This window comes from Panulirus ornatus, chromosome 73, assembly GCF_036320965.1.
Source record: "Panulirus ornatus isolate Po-2019 chromosome 73, ASM3632096v1, whole genome shotgun sequence".
Classification (NCBI taxonomy): Eukaryota; Metazoa; Arthropoda; class Malacostraca; order Decapoda; family Palinuridae; genus Panulirus; species Panulirus ornatus.
Window position 1 is genome coordinate 11,971,679 of NC_092296.1, and position 26,755 is coordinate 11,998,433.

Consider the following 26,755-nt stretch of genomic DNA (forward strand, 5'->3'; position numbering starts at 1 on the left):
AGAACCAATCACTTTCCTCTCTTCCTACACGTACACATGCCTTACATCCTCGATAAAAACTTTTCACTGCTTCTAACAACTTGCCTCCCACACCATATATTCTTAATACCTTCCACAGAGCATCTCTATCAACTCTATCATATGCCTTCTCCAGATCCATAAATGCTACATACAAATCCATTTGCTTTTCTAAGTATTTCTCACATACATTCTTCAAAGCAAACACCTGATCCACACATCCTCTACCACTTCTGAAACCACACTGCTCTTCCCCAATCTGATGCTCTGTACATGCCTTCACCCTCTCAATCAATACCCTCCCATATAATTTACCAGGAATACTCAACAAACTTATACCTCTGTAATTTGAGCACTCACTCTTATCCCCTTTGCCTTTGTACAATGGCACTATGCATGCATTCCGCCAATCCTCAGGCACCTCACCATGAGTCATACATACATTAAATAACCTTACCAACAAGTCAACAATACAGTCACCCCCTTTTTTAATAAATTCCACTGCAATACCATCCAAACCTGCTGCCTTGCCGGCTTTCATCTTCCGCAAAGCTTTCACTACCTCTTCTCTGTTTACCAAATCATTTTCCCTAACCCTCTCACTTTGCACACCACCTCGACCAAAACACCCTATATCTGCCACTCTATCATCAAACACATTCAGCAGACCTTCAAAATACTCACTCCATCTCCTTCTCACATCACCACTACTTGTTATCACCTCCCCATTTGCGCCCTTCACTGAAGTTCCCATTTGCTCCCTTGTCTTACGCACTTTATTTACCTCCTTCCAGAACATCTTTTTATTCTCCCTAAAATTTAATGATACTCTCTCACCCCAACTCTCATTTGCCCTTTTTTTCACCTCTTGCACCTTTCTCTTGACCTCTTGTCTCTTTCTTTTATACATCTCCCACTCAATTGCATTTTTTCCCTGCAAAAATCGTCCAAATGCCTCTCTCTTCTCTTTCACTAATACTCTTACTTCTTCATCCCACCACTCACTACCCTTTCTAATCAACCCACCTCCCACTCTTCTCATGCCACAAGCATCTTTTGCGCAATCCATCACTGATTCCCTAAATACATCCCATTCCTCCCCCACTCCCCTTGCTTCCATTGTATATATTTGTGAATATGATTGGTGAGGCTGTTTCCTATAGGATGGGGTGGCACCGGGAATGGATGAAGGCAAGCGAGTATGAATATGTACATGTGTATATAAGCATATGGCTGTGTATGTGTATGTATATGTGTACATATATGTTGATATGTATCTGTGAGTGTATGTATATATGTGTGTATATAAGTGGATTATCCCTATGGATAGGGGAGAAAGAATACTTCCCACGCATTCCTCACTTGTAGTAGAAGGCGACTAAAGGGAACAGGAGCGGGAGGCTAGAAACCCTCCCCTCCTTGTATTTTAACTTTCTAAACGGGAAACAGAATGAGTCAAGCGGGAGTGCTCATCCTCCTTGAAGGCTCAGATTGGGGTGTCTGAATGTGTGTGGATGTAACTAAGATGAGATAAAAGGAGAGATAGGTAGTATGTTTGAGGAAAGGAACCTAGATGTTTTGGCCCTGAGTGAAATGAAGCTCAAGGGTAAAGGGGAAGAGTTGTTTGGGAATGTCTTGGGCGTAAAGTCAGGGGTTAGTGAGAGGACAAGAGCAAGGGAAGGAGTAGCACTACTTCTGAAACAGGAGTGGTGGGAGTATGTGATCGAGAGTAAGAAAGTAAACTCTAAATTGATATGGGTAAAAGTGAAAGTGGATGGAGAGAGATGGGTGATTATTGGTGCATATGCACCTGGGTATGAGAAGAAAGATCATGAGAGGCAAGTGTTTTGGGAGCAGCTGAGTGAGTGTGTTAGTAGTTTTGATGCATGAGACCGGGTTATAGTGATGGGTGATTTGAATGCAAAGGTGAGTAATGTGGCAGTTGGGGGAATAATTGGTGTACATAGGGTGTTCAGTGTTGTAAATGGAAATGGTGAAGAGCTTGTAGATTTATGAGCTGAAAAAGGACTGGTGACTGAGAATACCTGGTTTAAAAAGAGAGGTATATATAATTATACATATGTAAGTAGGAGAGATGGTCAGAGAGCATTATTGGATTACATGTTAATTGATAGGTGCGTGAAAGAGAGACTTTTGGATGTTAATACGCTGAAAGGTGCAACTGGAGAGATGTCTGATCATTATCATGTGGAGGCAAAAGTAAAGATTTGTAGAGGTTTTTAGAAAAGAAGAGAGAATGTTGGGGTGAAGAGAGTGGTGAGATTAAGTGAACTTGGGAAGGAGACTTGTGTGAGGAAGTACCAGGAGAAACTAAGTACAGAATGGAAAAAGGTGAGAACAAAGGATGTAAGGGGAGTGGGGGAGGAATGGGATATATTTAGGGAAGCAGTGATGGCTTGTGCAAAAGATGCTTGTGGCATGATAAGTGTGGGAGGTGGGCAGATTAGAAAGGGTAGTGAGTGGTGGGATGAAGAAGTAAGATTAGTAGTGGAAGAGAAGAGAGGTATTTGGACAATTTTTGCAGGGAAATAATGCAAATGAGTGGGAGATGCATAAAAGAAAGAGGCAGGAGGTCAAGAGAAAGATGCAAGAGGTGAAAAAGAGGACAAATAAAAGTTGGGGTGAGAGAGTATCATTGAATTTTAGGGAGAATAAAAAGATGTTTTGGAAGGAGGTGAATAAAGTGCGTAAGACAAGGGAACAAATGAGAACAGCAGTGAAGGGGGCTAATGGGGAGGTGATAACAAGTAGTGGTGATGTGAGAAGGAGATGGAGTGAGTATTTTGAAGATTTGTTGAATGTGTTTGATGATAGAGTGGCAGATATAGGGTGTTTTAGTCGAGGTGGTGTGCAAAGTTAGAGGGTTAGGGAGAATGATTTGATAAACAGAAAAGAGGTAGTAGAAGCTTTGCAGAAAATTAAAGCTAGCAAGGCAGCAGGTTTGGATGGAATTGCAGTGGAATGTATAAAAAAAAGGGGGTGACTGTATTGTTGACTGGTTTGTGAGGTTATTTAATGTATGTATGACTCATGGTGAGGTGCCTGAGGACTGGCAGAATGCTTGCATAGTGCCATTGTACAAAGGCAAAGGGGATAAGAGTGAGTGCTCAAATTACAGAGGTATAACTTTGTTACTGTTCCTGGGAAATTATACGGGAGGGTATTGATTGAGAGGGTGAAGGCATGTGCAGAGCATCAGATTGGGGAAGAGCAGTGTGGTTTCAGAAGTGGTAGAGGATGTGTGGATCAGGTGTTTGCTTTGAAGAATGTATGTGAGAAATACTTAGAAAAGCAAATGGATTTGTATGTAGCATTTATGGATCTGGAGAAGGCATATGACAGAGTTGATAGAGATGCTCTGTGGAAGGTATTAAGAATATATGGTGTGGGAAGTAAGTTGTTAGAAGCAGTGAAAAGTTTTTATCGAGGATTGGTTCTCAGTGAATGTTGGTTTGCGGTAGGGGTGCGTGATGTCTTTATGGTTGTTTAATTTGTTTATGGATGGGGTTGTTAGGAAGGTGAATGCAAGAGTTTTGGAAAGAGGGGCAAGTATGCAGTCTGTTGTGGATGAGAGAGTTTAGGAAGTGAGTCAGTTGTTGTTCGCTGATGATATAGCAGTGATGGCTGATTCGGGTCAGAAACTGCAGAAGCTGGTGACTTAGTTTGGTAAAGTGTGTGAAAGAAGAAAGCTGAGAGTTAATGTGAATAAGAGGAAGGTTATTAGATATAGTAGGGTTGAGGGACAAGTGAATTGGGAGGTAAGTTTGAATGGAGAAAAACTGGAGGAAGTGAAGTGTTTTAGATATCTAGGAGTGGATTTGGCAGCGGATGGAACCATGGAAGCGGAAGTGAATCATAAGGTTGGGGAGGGGGCAAAAGTTCTGGGAGCGTTGAAGAATGTATAGAAGTCAAGAACGTTATCTTGGAAAGCAAAAATGGGTATGTTTGAAGGAATAGTGGCTCCAACAATGTTATATGGTTACGAGATGTGGGCTATAGATGGAGTTGTGTGGAGGAGGGTGGATGTGCTGGAAATGAGATATTTGAGGACAATATGTGGTGTGAGGTGGTTTGATCGAGTAAGTAATGAAAGGGTATTTGCTTTTTTGCTGTCCCCCGTTTTGCAATAGGAAGGAAAAAAGACGAAAAAAAAGGGCCCCAACCCCCCCCTAACCTTTGAAAAATATACATAACGCCCTCACCCCAAAATATACATCCCCATGGATTAATGTACTTTATTTATACAACACGACAATAATATTTTACACGACAAATGCAACATTTTGGGCCTTTTTTTCCATTCCCTCGAACCCCCCACAAGGGAATTTAATTTCCCCCCCCCCCCTATGTGGGAGGTGGGGCTGGGAAAAAAGACAAAAAAGGGCCCCTTTCTTTTCACATCAGTTTTTAAGTGCCATGCAAAAATTTCCCAAAAAACAGCCCCCTTTCCAAATCCGGCCCCACAAAATTTCCCATGGTTTCCCCCGCGTTCATTGCCTTTTTTAACCCCTTGAAGCATTTCGCCCCCAGTTCCCAACGATCCAATTACTTTTTCCCTTCCCCGTTTTTTCCCCTCCTAAATGTTCGGGCCCCGATATCAAAATTTTTTCACCCCAATTTTCCACCCCCAATTTTGGGTTTCCCCCATTTTTTCCCCCCACCCCCGACACATATATTCTTGGGTCAATTTTCCCTCATCATTCCCCCATGTCCCCAAAAACCATTTCAAAACATCTTTGTCTTAAACCACGTCTTTTTTTTCCCCCAACCCTCTTTTTTCCCCTTAAAATTCTTCTCGTAAAAATCTACAAAACATTTTTCCTAAACATCTCATTTCCACCCAATCCACCCTTGGCACAACTTTACCCATACCCCCCTTGCAACCATAAAACCTTTTGTTGGAACCATTTCCCTTAAAAAACAAAACCCTTTTTTGCTTTGAGTAATTTTCCCTTGATTCCCCCACATTCTTAAGGCTGGGGTTTTTCCCCCCTCCCCCCCCCTATGATTCATTTCCCGTTCCCAGGGTTTTCCACCCGCTCCCAGTTTCCACTGATTTTAAAAACATTTTAAATTCCCCCAGTTTTTCTCCATTAAAAAATTTTTCCCCCCAATTGACTTGCCCTCCCCTACTGTCCCTAAAAACCTTGTTTAACTTTTTCTTTAAACTTTTTCCCAAAATGGTCACCGTTTCTGCAGTTTTCACATGAATACCCACCAGGTGTTTTCATAAAGCGAAAAAAAAATTGACTCATTCCCCAAGTTCTTCCCCCCCAAAACTTAAAGGGGTTCCCCCTTTTCCAAAAACCTTCCCATTCCCCCCCTAAAAAACCCACCCAAAAACCCAAATTAAAAAACCAGGGAGACATAAAACCCCCCTGGGAAACCTACTTCATGAAAACCCAATCCTTTCCTTTTTTACCGTAACATGCTTTCCCATCCCGAAAAAAAACTTTTCATGCTTTGACTTTGCCTCCACACCTTTATATTCAAAATTCCTTAAGACCCATCTCTTCAACCAAATATATCCCTTCTAGATATAAATGCAAACATACAAAAATTTGCTTTTTAAGTATTTCCACTTATTTCTTAAAACCCCCCCCCCCCCCCCCCCCCCCCCCCCCCCCCCCCCCCCCCAAAAAAACCGTTTCCACAACCCTTACCCTTCTAAAACCCCTGCTTTCCCCAATCGATGCTTGTCATGCCTTCACCCCCCAACAATCCCCTCCCATAAAATTTTACGGGAAAATACTCAACAAAGTTTTCCCTCTGTAATTTGGCACTATTTTTTCCCCCTTTCCCTTTGTAAAAGGGGCCCACATGAAACGTATTCCGCCAATCCTCAGGCACATCAATGAATCATAATAATTAAATCCCCTTAAAAACCAGTAACAATACAGTCCCCCCCTTTTGGATATATGGAAAGAATAAGTGGGGAAAGGGTTTGCCATTGGGTTTTATACATGTAGAGGAAAAGGGAAAAAAGAGGGGGAGATGAAATTGGAGGGGGAAGGATGGGGTGAAAAAAAATTTTAAAGTGAAAAAGGCCTGAATATGAAAGGGGGTTTTGGTGAGGGATGAAGGAATAGAGTTGATTAGAAGAATGTGTTATACTGGGGTGGACGTGCTGTCAATGGACTGAACCAAGGCATGTAAAACTTTGGGGGGTGAATGGAAAGATCTGTGGGGCCTGGACGTGGATAGGGAAACAAAAGGTTTATGATTAACATGAAGCTAGAGACTGAGTTTTTAATAAAAATTTGGCCTTTTTTTTTTGTTTTCCTGGCCCAACTCAAAAAAAGGAGGTGGGGTGCTGTTTTTTTGTGGGGCAGGGGTTTTGGGTCTGAAAAAGGAGGAAAGGGAAGGGGGGTATGAATATGTTTGTGTAATAAGTATATGGTTGTGTTTTTGTATGTTTATGTGTATTTTGTTGTTGTAATATTTTGTTATGTTTATTTGTATATATTATATATGTTTTAATTATTTTTCCCTGGGGATGGGGGAGAAAGAATTTCCCCGGATTCCCTGCGTGTGAGAGGGGACTAAGAGGGGAGGGGGGGGGGGGCTGGAAATTTCCCCCCTTCATTATTTTTTTTTTTTTTTTTTTTTTTTTTTTTTTTTTAAAAAAGGGAAGGGAAGGAGGGGGGGGCCCGGGAGGATATTCCTCCTTTGGGCCAAATTCTTGTTTTAACGTATGATTAAAGGGGGGAAATGGGGGAAAAGTTTTAAAGAAAGAAAGAAAATATTTTTTTTTTTTTTTTTTATACTTTGTCGCTGTCTCCCGCGTTTGGAGGTAAGGCAAGGAAACAGACGAAAGAAATGGCCCAACCCCCCATACAATGTATATACATAGTCCACACCACAATATACATACTACACAGCTTTCATGGTTTACCCAGACGCTTCACATGCCTGGATTCAATCCACTGACAGCACGTCAACCCCGGTATACCACATCGTCCAATTCACTCTATTTCCTTGCCTCCTTTCACCCTCCTGCATGTTCAGGCCCCGATCACACAAAATCTTTTTCACTCCATCTTTCCACCTCCAATTTGGTCTCCCTCTTCTCTTGCCCCTCCACCTCGACACATATATCCTCTTGGTCAATCTTTCCTCATCACTCTCCATGTGCCCAAACCATTCAAAACACCCTCTTCTGCTTCTCAACCACCTCTTTTTATTTCCACACATCTCTCTTACCCTTACGTTACTACTCGATCAAACACCTCACACCACACATTGTCCTCAAACATCTCATTTCCAGCACATCCACCCTCCTGCGCACAACTCTATCCATAGCCACGCCTCGCAACCATACAACATTGTTGGAACACTATTCCTTCAAACATACCCATTTTTGCTTTCCGAGATAATGTTCTCGACTTCCAACATTCTTCAGGCTCCCAGAATTTTCGCCCCCTCCCCCACCCTATGATTCACTTCCGCTTCCATGGTTCCATCCGCTGCCAGATCCACTCAGATATCTAAAACACTTTCACTTCCTCAGTTTTTCTCCATTCAAATTTACCTCCCAATTGACTTGACCCTCAACCCTACTGTACCTAATAACCTTGCTCTTATTCACATTTATCTTAACTTTCTTCTTTCACCACTTTACCAAACTCAGTCACCAGCTTCTGCAGTTTCTCACATGAATCAGCCACCAGCGCTGTTCATCAGCGAACAACAACTGACTCACTTCCCAAGCTCTCTCATCCCCAACAGACTTCATACTTGCCCTCTTTCCAAAACTCTTGCATTTCTCCCTAACAACCCATCCATAAACAAATTAAACAACCATGGAGACATCACACACCCTGCCGCAAACCTACATTCACTGAGAACCAATCACTTTCTCTCTTCCTACACGTACACATGCCTTACATCCTCGATAAAAACTTTTCACTGCTTTAACAACTTGCCTCCCACACCATTATATTCTTAATACCTTCCAAGAGCATCTCTATCAACTCTATCATATGCCTTCTCCAGATCCATAAATGCTACATACAATCCATTTGCTTTTCTAAGTATTTCTACATACATTCTTCAAAGCAAACACTGATCCACATCCTCTACCACTTCTGAAACCACACTGCTCTTCCCCAATCTGATGCTTGTACATGCCTTCACCCTCTCAATCATTACCCTCCCATATTAATTTACCGGAATACTCAACAAACTTATACCTCTGTAAGTTGAGCACTCATCTTATCCCCTTTGCCTTTGTACAATGGCACTATGCATGCATTCCGCCAATCTCAGGCACCTCACATGAGTCATACATACATTAAATAACTTACCAACAGTCAACAATACAGTCACCCCTTTTTTAATAAATTCCACTGCAATACCATCCAAACCTGCTGCTTGCCGGCTTTCATTTCCGCAAAGCTTTCACTACCTCTCTCTTGTTTACCAAATCATTTTCCCTAACCCTCTCACTTTGCACACCACTCGACCAAAACACCCTATATCTGCCACTCTATCATCAAACACATTCACAACCTTCAAAATACTCACTCCATCTCTTCTCACATCACCACTACTTGTTATCACCTCCCATTTGCGCCCTTCACTGAAGTTCCACATTTGCTCCTTGTCTTACGCACTTTATTTACCTCTTCCAAACTCTTTTATTCTCCCTAAATTTAATGATACTCTCTCACCCCAACTCTCATTTGCCCTTTTTTCACCTCTTGCACTTTCTCTTGACCTCTTGTCTCTTTCTTTTATACATCTCCATCATTGCATTTTTTCCCTGCAAAATCGTCCAATGCCTCTCTCTTCTCTTTCACTAATACTCTTACTTTTCATCCCACTCACTACCTTTCTAACAACCCACCTCCACTCTTCTATGCACAAGATCTTTTGCGCAATCCATCATGATTCCCTAAATACATCCCATTCCTCCCCACTCCCCTTGCTTCATTGTATATTATTTGTGAATATGGATGGTGAGGCATGTTTCCTATAGGCAGGGGTGCAAGTGGTGGATGGATGAGCAAGCGAGTATGAATATGTAATGTTAGTATAAGCATATGGTGTTGTATGTGCGGTATGTAAATGTGTAATATGGTTGATATGTTCTGTGAGTGTATGTTATATAGTGAGGATAAAGTGGTATACCCTATGGATAGGGAAGAGAAAGAAATACTTCCCTCAGCATTCTCATTGTTAGTAGAAGGCGACTAAAGGGGACAGGAGCCGGGGAGGCTAGAAACTCCCCCTTGTATTTTTTTTTCTAAACGGGAAACAGAATGGTCAAGCGGGGTGCTCATCTCCTTTAAGGCTCAGATTGGGGTTTGAATGTGTGTGGAGAATAAGATGAGTAAAAGGAGAGATAGGTAGTAGTTTGAGGAAAAAACCTAGTGTTTTGGCCCCGGGAAAAGAAGCTCGGGTAAAGGGGGAAAAGTTGTTGGGAAAGTTTGGGGTAAAGTCAGGGGTTAGTGAGAGGACAAGAGCAAGGGAAGGAGTAGCACTACTTCTGAAACAGGAGTGGTGGGAGTATGTGATCGAGAGTAAGAAAGTAAACTCTAATTGATATGGGTAAAAGTGAAAGTGGATGGAGAGAGATGGGTGATTATTGGTGCATATGCACCTGGGTATGAGAAGAAAGATCATGAGAGGCAAGTGTTTTGGGAGCAGCTGAAGTGAGTGTGTTAGTAGTTTTGATGCATGAGACCGGGTTATAGTGATGGGTGATTTGAATGCAAAGGTGAGTAATGTGGCTAGTTGGGGAATAATTGGTGTACATGGGGTGTTTCAGTGTTGTAAATGGAATGGTGAAGGCTTGTAGATTTATGTGCTGAAAAAGGATGGTGACTGAGAATACCTGGTTTAAAAAGAGAGGTATATATAATTATACATATGTAAGTAGGAGAGATGGTCAGAGAGCATTATTGGATTACATGTTAATTGATAGGTGCGTGAAAGAGAGACTTTTGGATGTTAATACGCTGAAAGGTGCAACTGGAGGAATGTCTGATCATTATCATGTGGAGGCAAAAGTAAAGATTTGTAGAGGTTTTTAGAAAAGAAGAGAGAATGTTGGGGTGAAGAGAGTGGTGAGATTAAGTGAACTTGGGAAGGAGACTTGTGTGAGGAAGTACCAGGAGAAACTAAGTACAGAATGGAAAAAGGTGAGAACAAAGGATGTAAGGGGAGTGGGGGAGGAATGGGATATATTTAGGGAAGCAGTGATGGCTTGTGCAAAAGATGCTTGTGGCATGATAAGTGTGGGAGGTGGGCAGATTAGAAAGGGTAGTGAGTGGTGGGATGAAGAAGTAAGATTAGTAGTGGAAGAGAAGAGAGGTATTTGGACAATTTTTGCAGGGAAATAATGCAAATGAGTGGGAGATGCATAAAAGAAAGAGGCAGGAGGTCAAGAGAAAGATGCAAGAGGTGAAAAAGAGGACAAATAAAAGTTGGGGTGAGAGAGTATCATTGAATTTTAGGGAGAATAAAAAGATGTTTTGGAAGGAGGTGAATAAAGTGCGTAAGACAAGGGAACAAATGAGAACAGCAGTGAAGGGGGCTAATGGGGAGGTGATAACAAGTAGTGGTGATGTGAGAAGGAGATGGAGTGAGTATTTTGAAGATTTGTTGAATGTGTTTGATGATAGAGTGGCAGATATAGGGTGTTTTAGTCGAGGTGGTGTGCAAAGTTAGAGGGTTAGGGAGAATGATTTGATAAACAGAAAAGAGGTAGTAGAAGCTTTGCAGAAAATTAAAGCTAGCAAGGCAGCAGGTTTGGATGGAATTGCAGTGGAATGTATAAAAAAAAGGGGGTGACTGTATTGTTGACTGGTTTGTGAGGTTATTTAATGTATGTATGACTCATGGTGAGGTGCCTGAGGACTGGCAGAATGCTTGCATAGTGCCATTGTACAAAGGCAAAGGGGATAAGAGTGAGTGCTCAAATTACAGAGGTATAACTTTGTTACTGTTCCTGGGAAATTATACGGGAGGGTATTGATTGAGAGGGTGAAGGCATGTGCAGAGCATCAGATTGGGGAAGAGCAGTGTGGTTTCAGAAGTGGTAGAGGATGTGTGGATCAGGTGTTTGCTTTGAAGAATGTATGTGAGAAATACTTAGAAAAGCAAATGGATTTGTATGTAGCATTTATGGATCTGGAGAAGGCATATGACAGAGTTGATAGAGATGCTCTGTGGAAGGTATTAAGAATATATGGTGTGGGAAGTAAGTTGTTAGAAGCAGTGAAAAGTTTTTATCGAGGATTGGTTCTCAGTGAATGTTGGTTTGCGGTAGGGGTGCGTGATGTCTTTATGGTTGTTTAATTTGTTTATGGATGGGGTTGTTAGGAAGGTGAATGCAAGAGTTTTGAAAGAGGGGCAAGTATGCAGTCTGTTGTGGATGAGAGAGTTTAGGAAGTGAGTCAGTTGTTGTTCGCTGATGATATAGCAGTGATGGCTGATTCGGGTCAGAAACTGCAGAAGCTGGTGACTTAGTTTGGTAAAGTGTGTGAAAGAAGAAAGCTGAGAGTTAATGTGAATAAGAGGAAGGTTATTAGATATAGTAGGGTTGAGGGACAAGTGAATTGGGAGGTAAGTTTGAATGGAGAAAAACTGGAGGAAGTGAAGTGTTTTAGATATCTAGGAGTGGATTTGGCAGCGGATGGAACCATGGAAGCGGAAGTGAATCATAAGGTTGGGGAGGGGGCAAAAGTTCTGGGAGCGTTGAAGAATGTATAGAAGTCAAGAACGTTATCTTGGAAAGCAAAAATGGGTATGTTTGAAGGAATAGTGGCTCCAACAATGTTATATGGTTACGAGATGTGGGCTATAGATGGAGTTGTGTGGAGGAGGGTGGATGTGCTGGAAATGAGATATTTGAGGACAATATGTGGTGTGAGGTGGTTTGATCGAGTAAGTAATGAAAGGGTAAGAGAGATGTGTGGTAATAAAAAGAGTGTGGTTGAGAGAGGAGAAGAGGGTGTTTTGAAATGGTATGGTCACATGGAGAGAATGAGTGAGGAAAGATTGACCAAGAGGATATATGTGTCAGAGGTGGAGGGAACGAGGAGAAGTGGGAGACCAAATTGGAGGTGGAAAGATGGAGTGAAAAAGATTTTGAGTGACGGGGCCTGAACATGTAGGTGGGTGAAAGGCGTGCAAGGAATAGAGTGAATTGGAATGATGTGGTATACTGGGGTCAACGTACTGTCAATGGATTGAACCAGGGCATGTGAAACGTCTGGGGTAAACCATGGAAAGTTTTCTGGGGCCTGGATGTGGAAAGGGAACTATGGTTTCGGTGCATTATACATGACAGCTAGAGACTGAGTGTGAACGAATGTTGCCTTTGTAGTCTTTTCCTAGCACTACCTCGCACACATGCAGGGAAGGGGGTTTTCATTTCATGTGTGGCGGGGTTGCGACGGGAATGAATAAGGGCAGAGAGTATGAATTATATACATGTGTATGTATGGGTATGTCTGTGTGTATATATATATATATGTATATGTTGAGATGTATAGGTATGTACATGTGCGTGTGTGGACGTGTATGTATATATATGTGTATGTGGGTGGGTTGGGCCATTCTTTCATCTGTTTCCTTGCGCTACCTCACTGACACGGGAGACAGCGACAAAGTATAATATAAAATGAATGAGTGGATGGGTCTTTCTTTGACTGTTTCCTGGTGCTTCCTTGCTGACATGGGAGACAACAATCAGGTATGATAAAAAACAAATAATTTATATTTATTGACAGGTAGTAGTCGGTAGGCAGTCATCGACCAGGGTAGTATATTACCAGTACTATCTGCCTGGATATCAGGAAGGTTAGTGACAGCTGTGTAGTGAGCCAGCACTTCAGTGGTTTTCAAGGTGCAATCATCTGATCCAGATAGCTGTCTTTTGTTTTTGGCTCACCCACATGTGGACTGCTGGCATTCTGTTTACAGAATTACAGTCTTTCCTTGTCACAAATGATACTTAACAGCACTTAACCTACACAGCTCATTCTTCTTAACTCTAGATTTTTCTGTAGTGAGCAATATGTTCTAGCCCCTTTTGGCAGAATGGTAGGAGCAATAGATAGAAGTAGTAGGAAGGAGCATTAGGTAGAAGTTGTCAGTAAGAAAATTAGGAAGGAGCCTCTGCAAACACTGTGCTAGACTTGTCTTGTGGCAGTGGCCTGCTAAGGGTGAAGCACTAAAGGCTAAAAAGTGACTCTGGAGTTTATTAGTTATGGACACTATTGTAGTGGCCACCCCTTTGAGGGAGTTCCAGAAGGGAACAGGCATCATAGATATAAATAGATAAGTAAATATTTCATTTATGTTTTAGCAAACATTGTATGGATTGTATACATTTATTTTCATTTTAGAGGTTTACACTTTCTCTTCATGATACTCAATTGATATGTTATTTGTGTATCTGCTGTCTCATGGTTTTCATATTTTTCAGTTTATAGTTTTAGCTTGTAAGTGAATGTGCATTTTGACAGGATCTTAGAACGGTCATGGAGTTTTAAGTGTGAGATGATTTATGTCTGTTACCCATAGAAAAAAATGTGATAAGACAAATGATTACCAGATTTCCTATTTTCATTTATATGTTTTGTTCATCCTTGAGTATGATCCATTATAGGAGTAATGGGTTCAGATATAGTTTTTAACTTGCTTTCCTCAGGGCATATATCCAGTTCCCAAGACTGGGTGGATCAACAAATAAGGAGGAACATTTCCAGGATATTCCTGGTGAATGCCCAACGTCAATGTATCTAGCTTTAAAAATGCGCCAAGTAAAGAGAATTCAACAGGGTCTTGTTCTCAATCTCTACAGGTAAGATTGTTTAATTGTTACATAATTATTTCTAAAGAGAGATGGAACCATGAAAGCGGAAGTGAATCATAGGATAGGGGATGGGACGAAAGTTCTGGGAGCGTTGAAGAATGTGTGGAGGTCAAGAAAATTATCTCGGAAAGCAAAAATGGGTATGTTTGAAGGAATAGTGGTTCCAACAATGTTATATGGTTGTGAGGTGTGGGCTATAGAAAGAGTTGTGCGGAGGAGGGTGGATGTGCTGGAAATGAGATGTTTGAGGACAGTGTGTGGTATGAGGTGGTTTGATCGAGTAAGTAATGATAGGGTAAGAGAGATGTGTGGAATAAAAAGAGAGTGGTTGAGAGAGCAGAAGAGGGTGTTTTGAAATGGTTTGGTCACATGGAGAGAATGAGTGAGGAAAGATTGACCAAGAGGATATATTTGTCAGAGGTGGAAGGAATGAGAAGTGGGAGACCAAATTGGAGATGGAAAGATGGAGTGAAAAAGATTTTGAGTGATCGGAGCCTGAACATGCAGGAGGGTGAAAGGCATGCAAGGAATAGAGTGAATTGGAATGATGTGGTATACCGGGGTTGACGTGCTGTTAATGGATTGAACAAGGGCATGTGAAGCATCTGGGGTAAACCATGGAAAGTTTTTTGGGGCCTGGATGTGGAAAGGGAGCTGTGGTTTCAGTGCATTATACATGACAGCTAGAGACTGAGTGTGAACGAATGTGGCCTTTGTTGTCTTTTCCTAGCACTACCTCACACACATGCGAGGGGAGGGGTTGTTATTTCGCGTGTGGTGGGGTGGTGATGGGAATGAATAAGGGCAGACTATGAATTATGTACATGTGTATATATGTATATGTCTGTGGTTTATAAAGCGAGATATACATAAGTATATGTATGTAAGTAGGAGAGATGGCCAGAGAGCGTTATTGGATTACGTGTTAATTGACAGGCGCGCGAAAGAGAGACTTTTGGATGTTAATGTGCTGAGAGGTGCAACTGGAGGGATGTCTGATCATTATTATGTGGAGGGTAAGGTGAAGATTTGTATGGGTTTTCAGAAAAGAAGAGTGAATGTTGGGGTGAGAGGGTGGTGAGAGTAAGTGAGCTTGGGAAGGAGACTTGTGTGAGGAAGTACCAGGAGAGACTGAGTACAGAATGAAAAAAGGTGAGAACAATGGAAGTAAGGGGAGTGGGGGAGGAATGGGATGTATTTAGGGAATCACTGATGGATTGCGCAAAAGATGCTTGTGGCATGAGAAGAGTGGGAGGTGGGTTGATTAGAAAGGGTAGTGATTGGTGGGATGAAGAAGTAAGATTATTAGTGAAAGAGAAGACAGAGGCATTTGGACGATTTTTGCAGGAGGTCAAGAGAAAGGTGCAAGAGGTGAAAAAGAGGGCAAATGAGAGTTGGGGTGAGAGAGTATCATTAAATTTTAGGGAGAATAAAAAGATGTTCTGGAAGGAGGTAAATAAAGTGCGTAAGACAAGGGAGCAAATGGGAACTTCAGTGAAGGGCGCAAATGGGGAGGTGATAACAAGTAGTGGTGATGTGAGAAGGAGATGGAGTGAGTATTTTGAAGGTTTGTTGAATGTGTTTGATGATAGAGTGGCAGATATAGGGTGTTTTGGTCAAGGTGGTATGCAAAGTGAGATGGTTAGGGAAAATGATTTGGTAAACAGAGAAGAGGTAGTAAAAGCTTTGCAGAAAATGAAAGCCGGCAAGGCAGCAGGTTTGGATGGTATTGCAGTGGAATTTATTGAAAAAGGGGGTGACTGTATTATTGACTGGTTGGTAAGGTTATTTAATGTATGTATGATTCATGGTGAGGTGCCTGAGGATTGGCGGAATGCATGCATAGTGCCATTGTACAAAGGCAAAGGGGATAAGAGTGAGTGCTCAAATTACAGAGGTATAAGTTTGTTGAGTATTCCTGGTAAATTATATGGGAGGGTATTGATTTGAGAGGGTGAAGGCATGTACAGAGCATCAGATTGGGGAAGAGCAGTGTGGTTTCAGAAGTGGTAGAGGATGTGTGGATCAGGTGTTTGCTTTGAAGAATGTATGTGAGAAATACTTAGAAAAGCAAATGGATTTGTATGTAGCATTTATGGATCTGGAGAAGGCATATGATAGAGTTGATAGAGATGCTCTGTGGAAGGTATTAAGAATATATGGTGTGGGAGGCAAGTTGTTAGAAGCAGTGAAAAGTTTTTATCGAGGATGTAAGACATGTGTACGTGTAGGAAGAGAGGAAAGTGATTGGTTCTCAGTGAATGTAGGTTTGCGGCAGGGGTGTGTGATGTCTCCATGGTTGTTTAATTTGTTTATGGATGGGGTTGTTAGGGAGGTGAATGCAAGAGTTTTGGAAAGAGGGGCAAGTATGAAGTCTGTTGGGGATGAGAGAGCTTGGGAAGTGAGTCAGTTGTTGTTCGCTGATGATACAGCGCTGGTGGCTGATTCATGTGAGAAACTGCAGAAGCTGGTGACTGAGTTTGGTAAAGTGTGTGAAAGAAGAAAGTTAAGAGTAAATGTGAATAAGAGCAAGGTTATTAGGTACAGTAGGGTTGAGGGTCAAGTCAATTGGGAGGTAAGTTTGAATGGAGAAAAACTGGAGGAAGTGCAGTGTTTTAGATATCTGGGAGTGGATCTGGCAGCGGATGGAACCATGGAAGCGGAAGTGAATCATAGGGTGGGGGAGGGGGCGAAAATCCTGGGAGCCTTGAAGAATGTGTGGAAGTCGAGAACATTATCTCGGAAAGCAAAAATGGGTATGTTTGAAGGGATAGTGGTTCCAACAATGTTGTATGGTTGTGAGGCGTGGGCTATGGATAGAGTTGTGCGCAGGAGGATGGATGTGCTGGAAATGAGATGTTTGAGGACAATGTGTGGTGTGAGGTGGTTTGATCGAGTAAGTAACGTAAGGGTAAGAGAGATGTGTGGAAATAAGAAGAGCGTGGTTGAGAGAGCAGAAGAGGGTGTTTTGAAATTGTTTGGGCACATGGAGAGAATGAGTGAGGAAAGATTGACCAAGAGGATATATGTGTCGGAGGTGGAGGGAACCAGGATAAGTGGGAGACCAAATTGGAGGTGGAAAGATGGAGTGAAAAAGATTTTGTGTGATCGGGGCCTGAACATGCAGGAGGGTGAAAGGAGGGCAAGGAATAGAGTGAAATGGATCGATGTGGTATACCGGTGTTGACGTGCTGTCAGTGGATTGAATCAGGGCATGTGAAGCGTCTGGGGTAAACCATAGAAAGCTGTGTAGGTATGTATATTTGTGTGTGTGGACGTATGTATATACATGTGTATGGGGGTGGGTTGGGCCATTTCTTTCGTCTGTTTCCTTGCACTACCTCACAAACGCGGGAGACAGCGACAAAGCAAAAAAAAATAAATATATATATTATCCCTGGGGATAGGGGATTAAGAATACTTCCCACGTATTCCCTGCGTGTCGTAGAAGGCGACTAAAAGGGAGGGAGCGGGGGGCTGGAAATCCTCCCCTCTCGTTTTTTTTTTTTAATTTTCCAAAAGAAGGAACAGCGGGGGCCAGGTGAGGATATCCCAAAAAAGGCCCAGTCCTCTGTTCTTAACGCTACCTCGCTAACGTGGGAAATGGCAAATAGTTTAAAAGAAAAAAAAAAAGTCTGTGTATATATATATATATTTATACGTTGAGATGTATAGGTATGTATATTTGTGTGTGTGGACGTGTATGTATGTACATGTGTATGTGGGCAGGTTGGGCCATTCTTTCGTCTGTTTCCTTGCGCTACCTTGCTAACACGGGAAACAGCGACAAAGCAAAATGAAAAAAAAAATTATATCTACAGTGGACATGATCAGTCATACATACAAGACCCCTGCGCGAATCCTGAGCTGATAGCGGGAGACAGCGACAAAGCAAAATGAAAAAAAAATTATTTCTACAGTGGACATCATCAGTCATGCATACAAGACCCCTGCACAGATCCTGAGCTGACTTTTGGATACACATGCAGACGTATACATATGATGTTAAATAATTAAACCAGTTTGATGACATTATCTATGAAAAGCTCTTTGAAAAATGCAAGGATAGAATAATCAATAACCAGAGCATGAACTTTAAGCAGGCAATTTGTTAGAAAATTTGCAAAGAAAATGTTTTATACTATGATAGTAGTGGATGAATGGAATAAACTTTTTTTTCTTTTTCTTACTTGATCACTGTTTCCCACATTAGTCTCATCCACTCACATCCATTCTTTACCTGCCATGTACAATGCACTGAAATCCCAGCTCCCAATCCAAAACCAGGCCCCACTGACCTTTAGTCCATTGACAGCATGTCGACCCCATTATACCACATTGTTTTAATTCACTCTATCCCATGCATGCCTTTCACCCTCCTGCTATTTTAGGCCCCTAGCACTCAAAATCTTTTTCACTCCAACCTTCCATCCCCAATTTGGTCTCCTTGTTATTGTTTCTTCCATTTTTAACACATATATCCTATCTGTCAACTTTTCCACATTCATTCTTTCCATTAGTCAGAACCATTTCAGCACACACTCTGCCGTTTCAGCCACACACTTTTTATTACCATACATCTCTCTTACCTTTCATTACTATCTATCTGTCTGTCTTTATCTCTTACGCCTGTCCCAAGTGGAACTCCCTCAAAAGAATGGCCATGGCAATAGTTTCCATAACCAGTGAACTCCAGAGCCACTTCTTAGCTTTTAGTGCCTGCTCATAACAGGCAACTGACAGAGGTTAACACTTTCCATGGTTTACCCCAGACACTTCACATTTCCTGGTTCAATCCATTAACAGCACGTCAACCCTGGTATACCACATGACACACATTTAGAGACCCCAATCTGAGCCTTTGAGGAGGATGAGCACTCCCCGCATGACCCTTTCTGTTTCCCCTTTTAGAAAGCTAAAATACAAGGAGGGGAGGGTTTCTAGCCCCCCACTCCTGTCCCCTTTAGTAGCGTTCTACGATGTGGGGAATGCGTAGGAAGTATTCGTTCTCCCCTCTCCCCAGCAATATTTATTTATATATTATATTTAGTTGCTGTCTCCCACGTTAGCAAGGTAGAGCAAGGAAACGACGAAAAAATGGCCCAGCCCACCCACATAGACATGTATATACTTAAACGCCCACACACGCACATATACATACCTATACATTCCAACGTATGCATACATATACATGCACAGACATGTACATATTCATACTTTCTGCCTTCATCCATTCCCATTCGCCACCACACATGAAACAGCATCCCCCTCCCCCCGCACACACGTGAGGTAGTGCTAGGAAAAGACAACAAAGGCCGCAGTCATGTATACTCAGTCTCTGGCTGTCATGTAATTAACCGAAACCACAGCTCCCTTTCCACATCCAACCCCACAAAACTTTCCATGGTTTATCACAGATGCTTCACATTCCCTAGTTCAATCCATTGACAGCACGTCAAACCCGGTATATTGCATCGTTCCAATTCACTCTATTCATTGCATGCCTTTCACCCTCCTGTATGTTCAGGCCATGATCACTCAAAATTTTTTTCACTCCATCCTTCCATCTCTAGTTTGGTCTCCCACTTCTTGTTCCCTCCACCTCAGACACATATCCCCTTTGTCATTCTTTCCTCACTCATTCTCTCCATGTGACCAAACCATTTCAATATATCGTCCTCTGCCCTCTCAACTACTTTTTTTTTATTACCACACATCTCTCTTACCCTTTCATTACTTAATCAAACCACCTCACTTCACATATTGTCCTCAGACATCTCATTTACAACACATCCACCCTCCTCCACACAGCCCTATCTATAGCCCATGCCTGGCAACCATATAACATTGTTGGAACCACTATTCCTTCAAACATACCCATTTTTGCTTTCCAAGATAATGTTCTCACCTTCCACACATTCTTCAACACTCCCAGAACCTTCGTCTCCTCCCCCACCCTGTGACTCATCCGTTTCCATGGTTCCATCTGCTGCCAAATCTACTCCCAGATATCTATAACACTGCACTTCCTCCATTTTTTCTCCATTCAAACATACCTCCCAATTAACTTGTACTTCAACAATACTGAACCTAATAACCCTACTTATATTCACATTTACTCTCAGCTTTCTTCTTTCACACACTTTACCAAACTCAGTCACCAACTTGTGCAGTTTCTTACCCGGAACAGCCACCAGCACTGTATCATCAGCGAACAACTGACTCACTTATCCAGCCCTGACATCCACAACAGACTGCATACTTGCCCCTCGCTCCAGAACTCTTGCATTTCACCTCCCTAACAACCCCATCTATATATGAAGTAACCATGCAGACATCATGCACCCCTGCTGCAAACTGACATTCACTGAGAACCAATCACTTTCCTCTCTTCCTACTCGTATGCATGCCTTACATCCTTGATAAAAACTTTTCACTGCTTCTAGTCGTGTACCTCCCACACCATATACTCTACCTTCCACAGAGCACCTATATCAACTCTTATCATATTCCTTCTCCAGATCCATAAATGCTACATACAAATCCATCTGTTTTTCTAAGTATTTCTCGCATACATACTTCAAAGCAAACACCTGATCCACACATCCTCTGCCACTTCTGAAACGACACTGCTCTTCCCCAATCTGATGTTCTGTACATGCCTTTACCCTCTCAATCAATACCCTCGTTTATAGTTTCCCGGGAATACTCAACAAACTTATACCTCTGTGATTTGAACACTCACCTTTATCCGCTTTGCCTTTGTACAGTGGCACTAAGCATGCATTCCGTCAATCCTCAGGCACTTCACCATGAACCATACATGGTTTGAATATATTTACCAACCAGTCAACAACACAGTCACCGCCTTTTTTTAATAAATTCCACTGCAATACCATCCAAACCCACTGCCTTGCCAGCTTTAATCTTCTGCAAAGCTTTCCCTACCTCTTCTCTGTTTACCAAACCAATCTCCCTGACACTCTCACTTGACACACCACCTTGATCAAAACACCCTATATCTGCCACTGTCATGAAACACACTCAACAAACCTTCAAAATACTCACTCCATCTCCTTCTCACTTCACCACTGTTTCTTGTTACCTCCCCATTAGCCCCATTCACTGATGTTCCCATTTGTTCTCTTGTGTTACGCACTTTATTTACCGCCTTCCAAAACATATTTTTATTCTCCCTAAAATTTATTGATTCTCTCTCACCCCAACTCTCATTTGCCCTCTTTTTCACCTCTTCCACCTTTCTCTTGAACTCCTGCCCCTTTTTTTTTATACATCTCTTGCTCATTCACACTGCTTCCCTGCAAAAATTGTCCAAATGCCTCTCTCTTCTCTTTCACTAAAAGACTTACTTCATCCTACCACTCACTACCGTTTCTAATCTGCCCACCTCCCACCTTTCTCATGCCACACACATCTTTTGTGCAAGCCATCACTGCTTTCCTAAATACATCCCATTCCTCCCCCACTCCCCTTACATCATTTACTCTCACCTTTTTCCATTCTGCACTCAGTCTCTCCTGGTACTTCCTCACACATGTCTCCTTCCCAAGCTCACTTACTCTCACCACTCTCTTCACCCCAATGTTCTTTCTTCTTTTCTGAAAACCTCTACAAATCTTCACCTTTGCCTCCACAAGATAATGAACAGACATTCCTCCAGTTGTACCTCTCAGCAAATTAACATCCAAAAGTCTCTCTTTCACGTGCCTGTCAATTAACACATAGTCCTATGACACTCTGTGGTCACTTCTCCTACTTACATGAGAGTTTGTTTTATTTTGCTTTGTCGCTGTCTCCCTCATTAGCAAGGTAGCGCAAGGAAACAGACGAGAGAATGGCCCAACCCACCACATCCACATGAATATACATACACGTCCACACACGCAAATATACATACCTATACATCTCAATGAATACATATTTATACACACACAGACATATACATATATACACATGTACATAATTCATACTGTCTGCCTTTATTTATTCCCATCGCCACCCCGCCACACATGAAATAAAAACCCCCTCCCCCTCATGTGCGCGAGGTAGCGCTAGGGAAAGACAACAAAGGCCACATTCGTTCACACTCAGTCTCTAGCTGTCATGTAATAATGCACCGAAACCAGGGCTCCCTTTCCACATCCAGGCCCCACAGAACTTTCCATGGTTTACCCCAGACACTTCACATGCCCTGGTTCAATCCATTGACAGCACGTCGACCCCGGTATACCACATCATTCCAATTCACTGTATTCCATGTATGCCTTTCACCCTCCTGCATGTTCAGGCCCTGATCACTCAAAATCTTTTTCACTCCATCTTTCCACCTCCAATTTGGTCTCCCACCTCTCCTCATTCCCTTCACATCTGACACATATATCCTTTTTGTCAATCTTTCTTCACCCATTCTCTCCATGTGACCAAACCATTTCAAAACACCCTCTTCTGCTCTCTCAACCACACTCTTTTTATTACCACACATCTCTCTTACCCTATTATTACTTACTCGATCAAACCACCTCACATCACATATTGTCCTCAAACATCTCATTTCCAGCACATCCACCCTCCTCCGCACAACTTTATCTATAGCCCATGCCTCGCAACCATATAACATTGTTGGAACCACTATTCCTTCAAACATACCCATTTTTGCTTTCCGAGATAATGTTCTCAACTTCCACACATTCTTCAACGCTACCAGAACTTTTGCCCCCTTTCCCACCCAATGATTCACTTCCGCTTCCATGGTTCCAACCGCTGCCAAATCCATTCCCAGATATCTAAAAGACTTCACGTCCTCCAGTTTTTCTCCATTCAAACATACCTCCTGGTTGACTTGTCCCTCAACCCTACTGTACCTAATAACCTTACTCTTATTCACATTCACTCTCAGCTTTCTTCTTTCACACACTTTACCAAACTCAATCACTAGCTTCTGCAGTTTCTCACCCAATCGGCCACCCGCTCTGTATCATCAGCGAACAACAACTGACTCGCTTCAAAAGCTCTCTCATCCACAATAGACTGCATACTTGCCCCTCTTTCCAAATTTCTTGCATTCACCTCCCTAACAACCCCATCCATAAACAAATTAAACAACCATGGAGACATCACGCACCCCTGCCGCAAACCTACATTCACTGAGAACCGATCACTTTCCTCTCTTCCTACACGTACACATCCCTTACATCCTTGATAAAAACTTTTTCACTGCTTTTAACAACTTGCCTCCCACACCATATATTCTTAATACCTTCCACAGAGCATCTCTATCAACTCTATCATATGCCTTCTCCAGATCCATAAATGCTACATACAAATCCATTTGCTATTCTAAGTATTTCTCACATACATTTTTCAGAGCAAACACCTGATCCACATATTCTACCACTTCTGAAACCGCACTGCTCTTCCCCAATCTGATTCTCTTTACATGCCTTCACCCTCTCAATCATTACCCTCCCACATTATTTACCAGGAATACTCAACAAACTTATACCTCTGTAGTTTCAGCACTTACTTTTATCCCCTTTGCCTTTGCACAGTGGCACTATGGAAGCATTCCACCAATCCTCAGGCACCTTACCGTGAGTCATACATACATTAAATAACCTTACCAACCAGTCAACAATACAGTCACCCCCTTTTTTGATAATACCACTGCAATACCATCCAAACCCGCTGCCTTGCCGGTTTTCATCTTCCTCAAAGCTTTTACTACCTCTTCTCTGTTTACCAAATCATTCTCCCTAACCCTCTTACTTTGCACACCACCTCAACCAAAATACCCTATATCTGCCACTCTTATCATCAAACACATTCAAAAAACCTTCAAAATACTCACTCCATCATCTCACATCACCACTACTTGTTATCACCTTCCCATTAGCCCCCTTCACTGATGTTCCCATTTGTTCCCTTGTCTTACGCTTTTTATTTACCTCCTTCCAAAACATCTTTTTATTCTCCCTAAAATTTAATGATACTCTCTCACCCCAGCTCTCATTTGCCCTCTTTTTCACCTCTTGCACCCTTCTCTTCACCTCCTGCCTCTTTCTTTTATACATCTCCCAGTCATTTGCATTATTTCCCTGCAAAACTCTTCCAAATGCCTCTGTCTTCTTTTTCACTAATAATCTTACTTCATCCTACCACTCACTACCCTTCCTAATCTGCCCACCTCTCACACTTCTCTTGCCACAAGCATCTTTTGCACAAGCCATCACTGCTTCCCTAAATGCATCCCGTTCCTCCCCCGACTCCCCTCACGTCCTTTGTTCTCATCTTTTTCCATTTTGTACTCAGTCTCTCCTGGTACTTCCTCACATAAGTCTCCTTCCCAAGCTCACTTAATCTCACCACTCTCTTCACCCCAACATTCTCTGTTCTATTGTGAAAACCTCTACAAATTTTCACCTTCGCCTCCACAAGATAATGATCAGACATCCCTCCAGTTCCACCTCTCAGCACATTAACATCCAAAGGTCTCTCTCATGCGCTTATCAGTTAACATGTAATCCAGTAACGCTCTGTGGCCATCTCTCCTGCTTACATATGTATACTTATGTATATCTCTTTTTAAACCAGGTATTCCCAATCACCAGTCCTTTTTCAGCATATAAATCTGAGAGTAAGTGAGCTTGTGAAGGAGACCTGTGTGAGGAAGTACCAGGAGAGACTGAGTACAGAATGGAAAAAGGTGAGAACAATGGAAGCAAGGGGAGTGGGGGAAGAATGGGATGTATTTAGGGAATCAGTGATGGATTGCGCAAAAGATGCTTGTGGCATGAGAAGAGTGGGAGGTGGGTTGATTAGAAAGGGTAGTGAGTGGTGGGATGAAGAAGTAAGAGTATTAGTGAAAGAGAAGAGAGAGGCATTTGGACAATATTTGCAGGGAAAAAATGAAATTGAGTGGGAGATGTATAAAAGAAAGAGACAGGAGGTCAAGAGAAAGGTGCAAGAGGTGAAAAAAAGGGCAAATGAGAGTTGGGGTGAGAGAGTATCATTAAATTTTAGGGAGAATAAAAAGATGTTCTGGAAGGAGGTAAATAAAGTGCGTAAGACAAGGGAGCAAATGGGAACTTCAGTGAAGGGCGCAAATGGGGAGGTGATAACAAGTAGTGGTGATGTGAGAAGGAGATGGAGTGAGTATTTTGAAGGTTTGTTGAATGTGTTTGATGATAGAGTGGCAGATATAGGGTGTTTTGGTCGAGGTGATGTGCAAAGTGAGAGGGTTAGGGAAAATGATTTGGTAAACAGAGAAGAGGTAGTGAAAGCTTTGCGGAAGATGAAAGCCGGCAAGGCAGCAGGTTTGGATGGTATTGCAGTGGAATTTATTAAAAAAGGGGGTGACTGTATTGTTGACTGGTTGGTAAGGTTATTTAATGTATGTATGACTCATGGTGAGGTGCCTGAGGATTGGCGGAATGCGTGCCTAGTGCCATTGTACAAAGGCAAAGGGGATAAGAGTGAGTGCTCAAATTACAGAGGTATAAGTTTGTTGAGTATTCCTGGTAAATTATATGGGAGGGTATTGATTGAGAGGGTGAAGGCATGTACAGAGCATCAGATTGGGGAAGAGCAGTGTGGTTTCAGAAGTGGTAGAGGATGTGTGGATCAGGTGTTTGCTTTGAAGAATGTATGAGAAATACTTAGAATAGCAAATGGATTTGTATGTAGCATTTATGGATCTGGAGAAGGCATATGATAGAGTTGATAGAGATGCTCTGTGGAAGGTATTAAGAATATATGGTGTGGGAGGAAAGTTGTTAGAAGCAGTGAAAAGTTTTTATCGAGGATGTAAGGCATGTGTACGTGTAGGAAGAGAGGAAAGTGATTGGTTCTCAGTGAATGTAGGTTTGCGGCAGGGGTGTGTGATGTCTCCATGGTAGTTTAATTTGTTTATGGATGGGGTAGTTAAGGAGGTAAATGCAAGAGTTTTGGAAAGAGAGCCAAGTATGAAGTCTGTTGGGGATGAGAAAGTTGGGAAGTGAGTCAGTTGCTGTTCGCTGATGATACAGCGCTGGTGGCTGATTCATTTGAGAAACTGCAGAAGCTGGTGACTGAGTTTGGTAAAGTGTGTGGAAGAAGAAAGTTAAGAGTAAATGTGAATAAGAGCAAGGTTATTAGGTACAGTAGGGTTGAGGGTCAAGTCAATTGGGAGGTGAGTTTGAATGGAGAAAAACTGGAGGAAGTGAAGTGTTTTAGATATCTGGGAGTGGATCTGGCAGCGGATGGAACCATGGAAGCGGAAGTGGATCATAGGGTGGGGGAGGGGGCGAAAATTCTGGGGGCCTTGAAGAATGTGTGGAAGTCGAGAACATTATCTCGGAAAGCAAAAATGGGTATGTTTGAAGGAATAGTGGTTCCAACAATGTTGTATGGTTGTGAGGCGTGGGCTATGGATAGAGTTGTGCACAGGAGGATGGATGTGCTGGAAATGAGATGTTTGAGGACAATGTGTGGTGTGAGGTGGTTTGATCGAGTGAGTAACGTAAGGGTAAGAGAGATGTGTGGAAATAAAAAGAGCGTGGTTGAGAGAGCAGAAGAGGGTGTTTTGAAGTGGTTTGGGCACATGGAGAGAATGAGTGAGGAAAGATTGACCAAGAGGATATATGTGTCGGAGGTGGAGGGAACGAGGAGAAGAGGGAGACCAAATTGGAGGTGGAAAGATGGAGTGAAAAAGATTTTGTGTGATCGGGGCCTGAACATGCAGGAGGGTGAAAGGAGGGCAAGGAATAGAGTGAATTGGATCGATGTGGTATACCGGGGTTGACGTGCTGTCAGTGGATTGAATCAAGGCATGTGAAGCGTCTGGGGTAAACCATGGAAAGCTGTGTAGGTATGTATATTTGCGTGTGTGGA

At 42.3% G+C, this 26,755-nt stretch overlaps 1 protein-coding gene across 1 annotated transcript in view; it reads left to right on the forward strand.

Moving 5' to 3' along the window:
• spn-E (spindle E) overlaps positions 1-26,755 on the forward strand; it is a 504,859-nt gene that overhangs the window by 274,530 nt on the left and 203,574 nt on the right. The window contains exon 10 of the mRNA XM_071660992.1: positions 13,703-13,855. Within this exon, the coding sequence (XP_071517093.1) occupies positions 13,703-13,855 (153 nt within the window). The remainder of the gene's footprint in view (positions 1-13,702; positions 13,856-26,755) is intronic.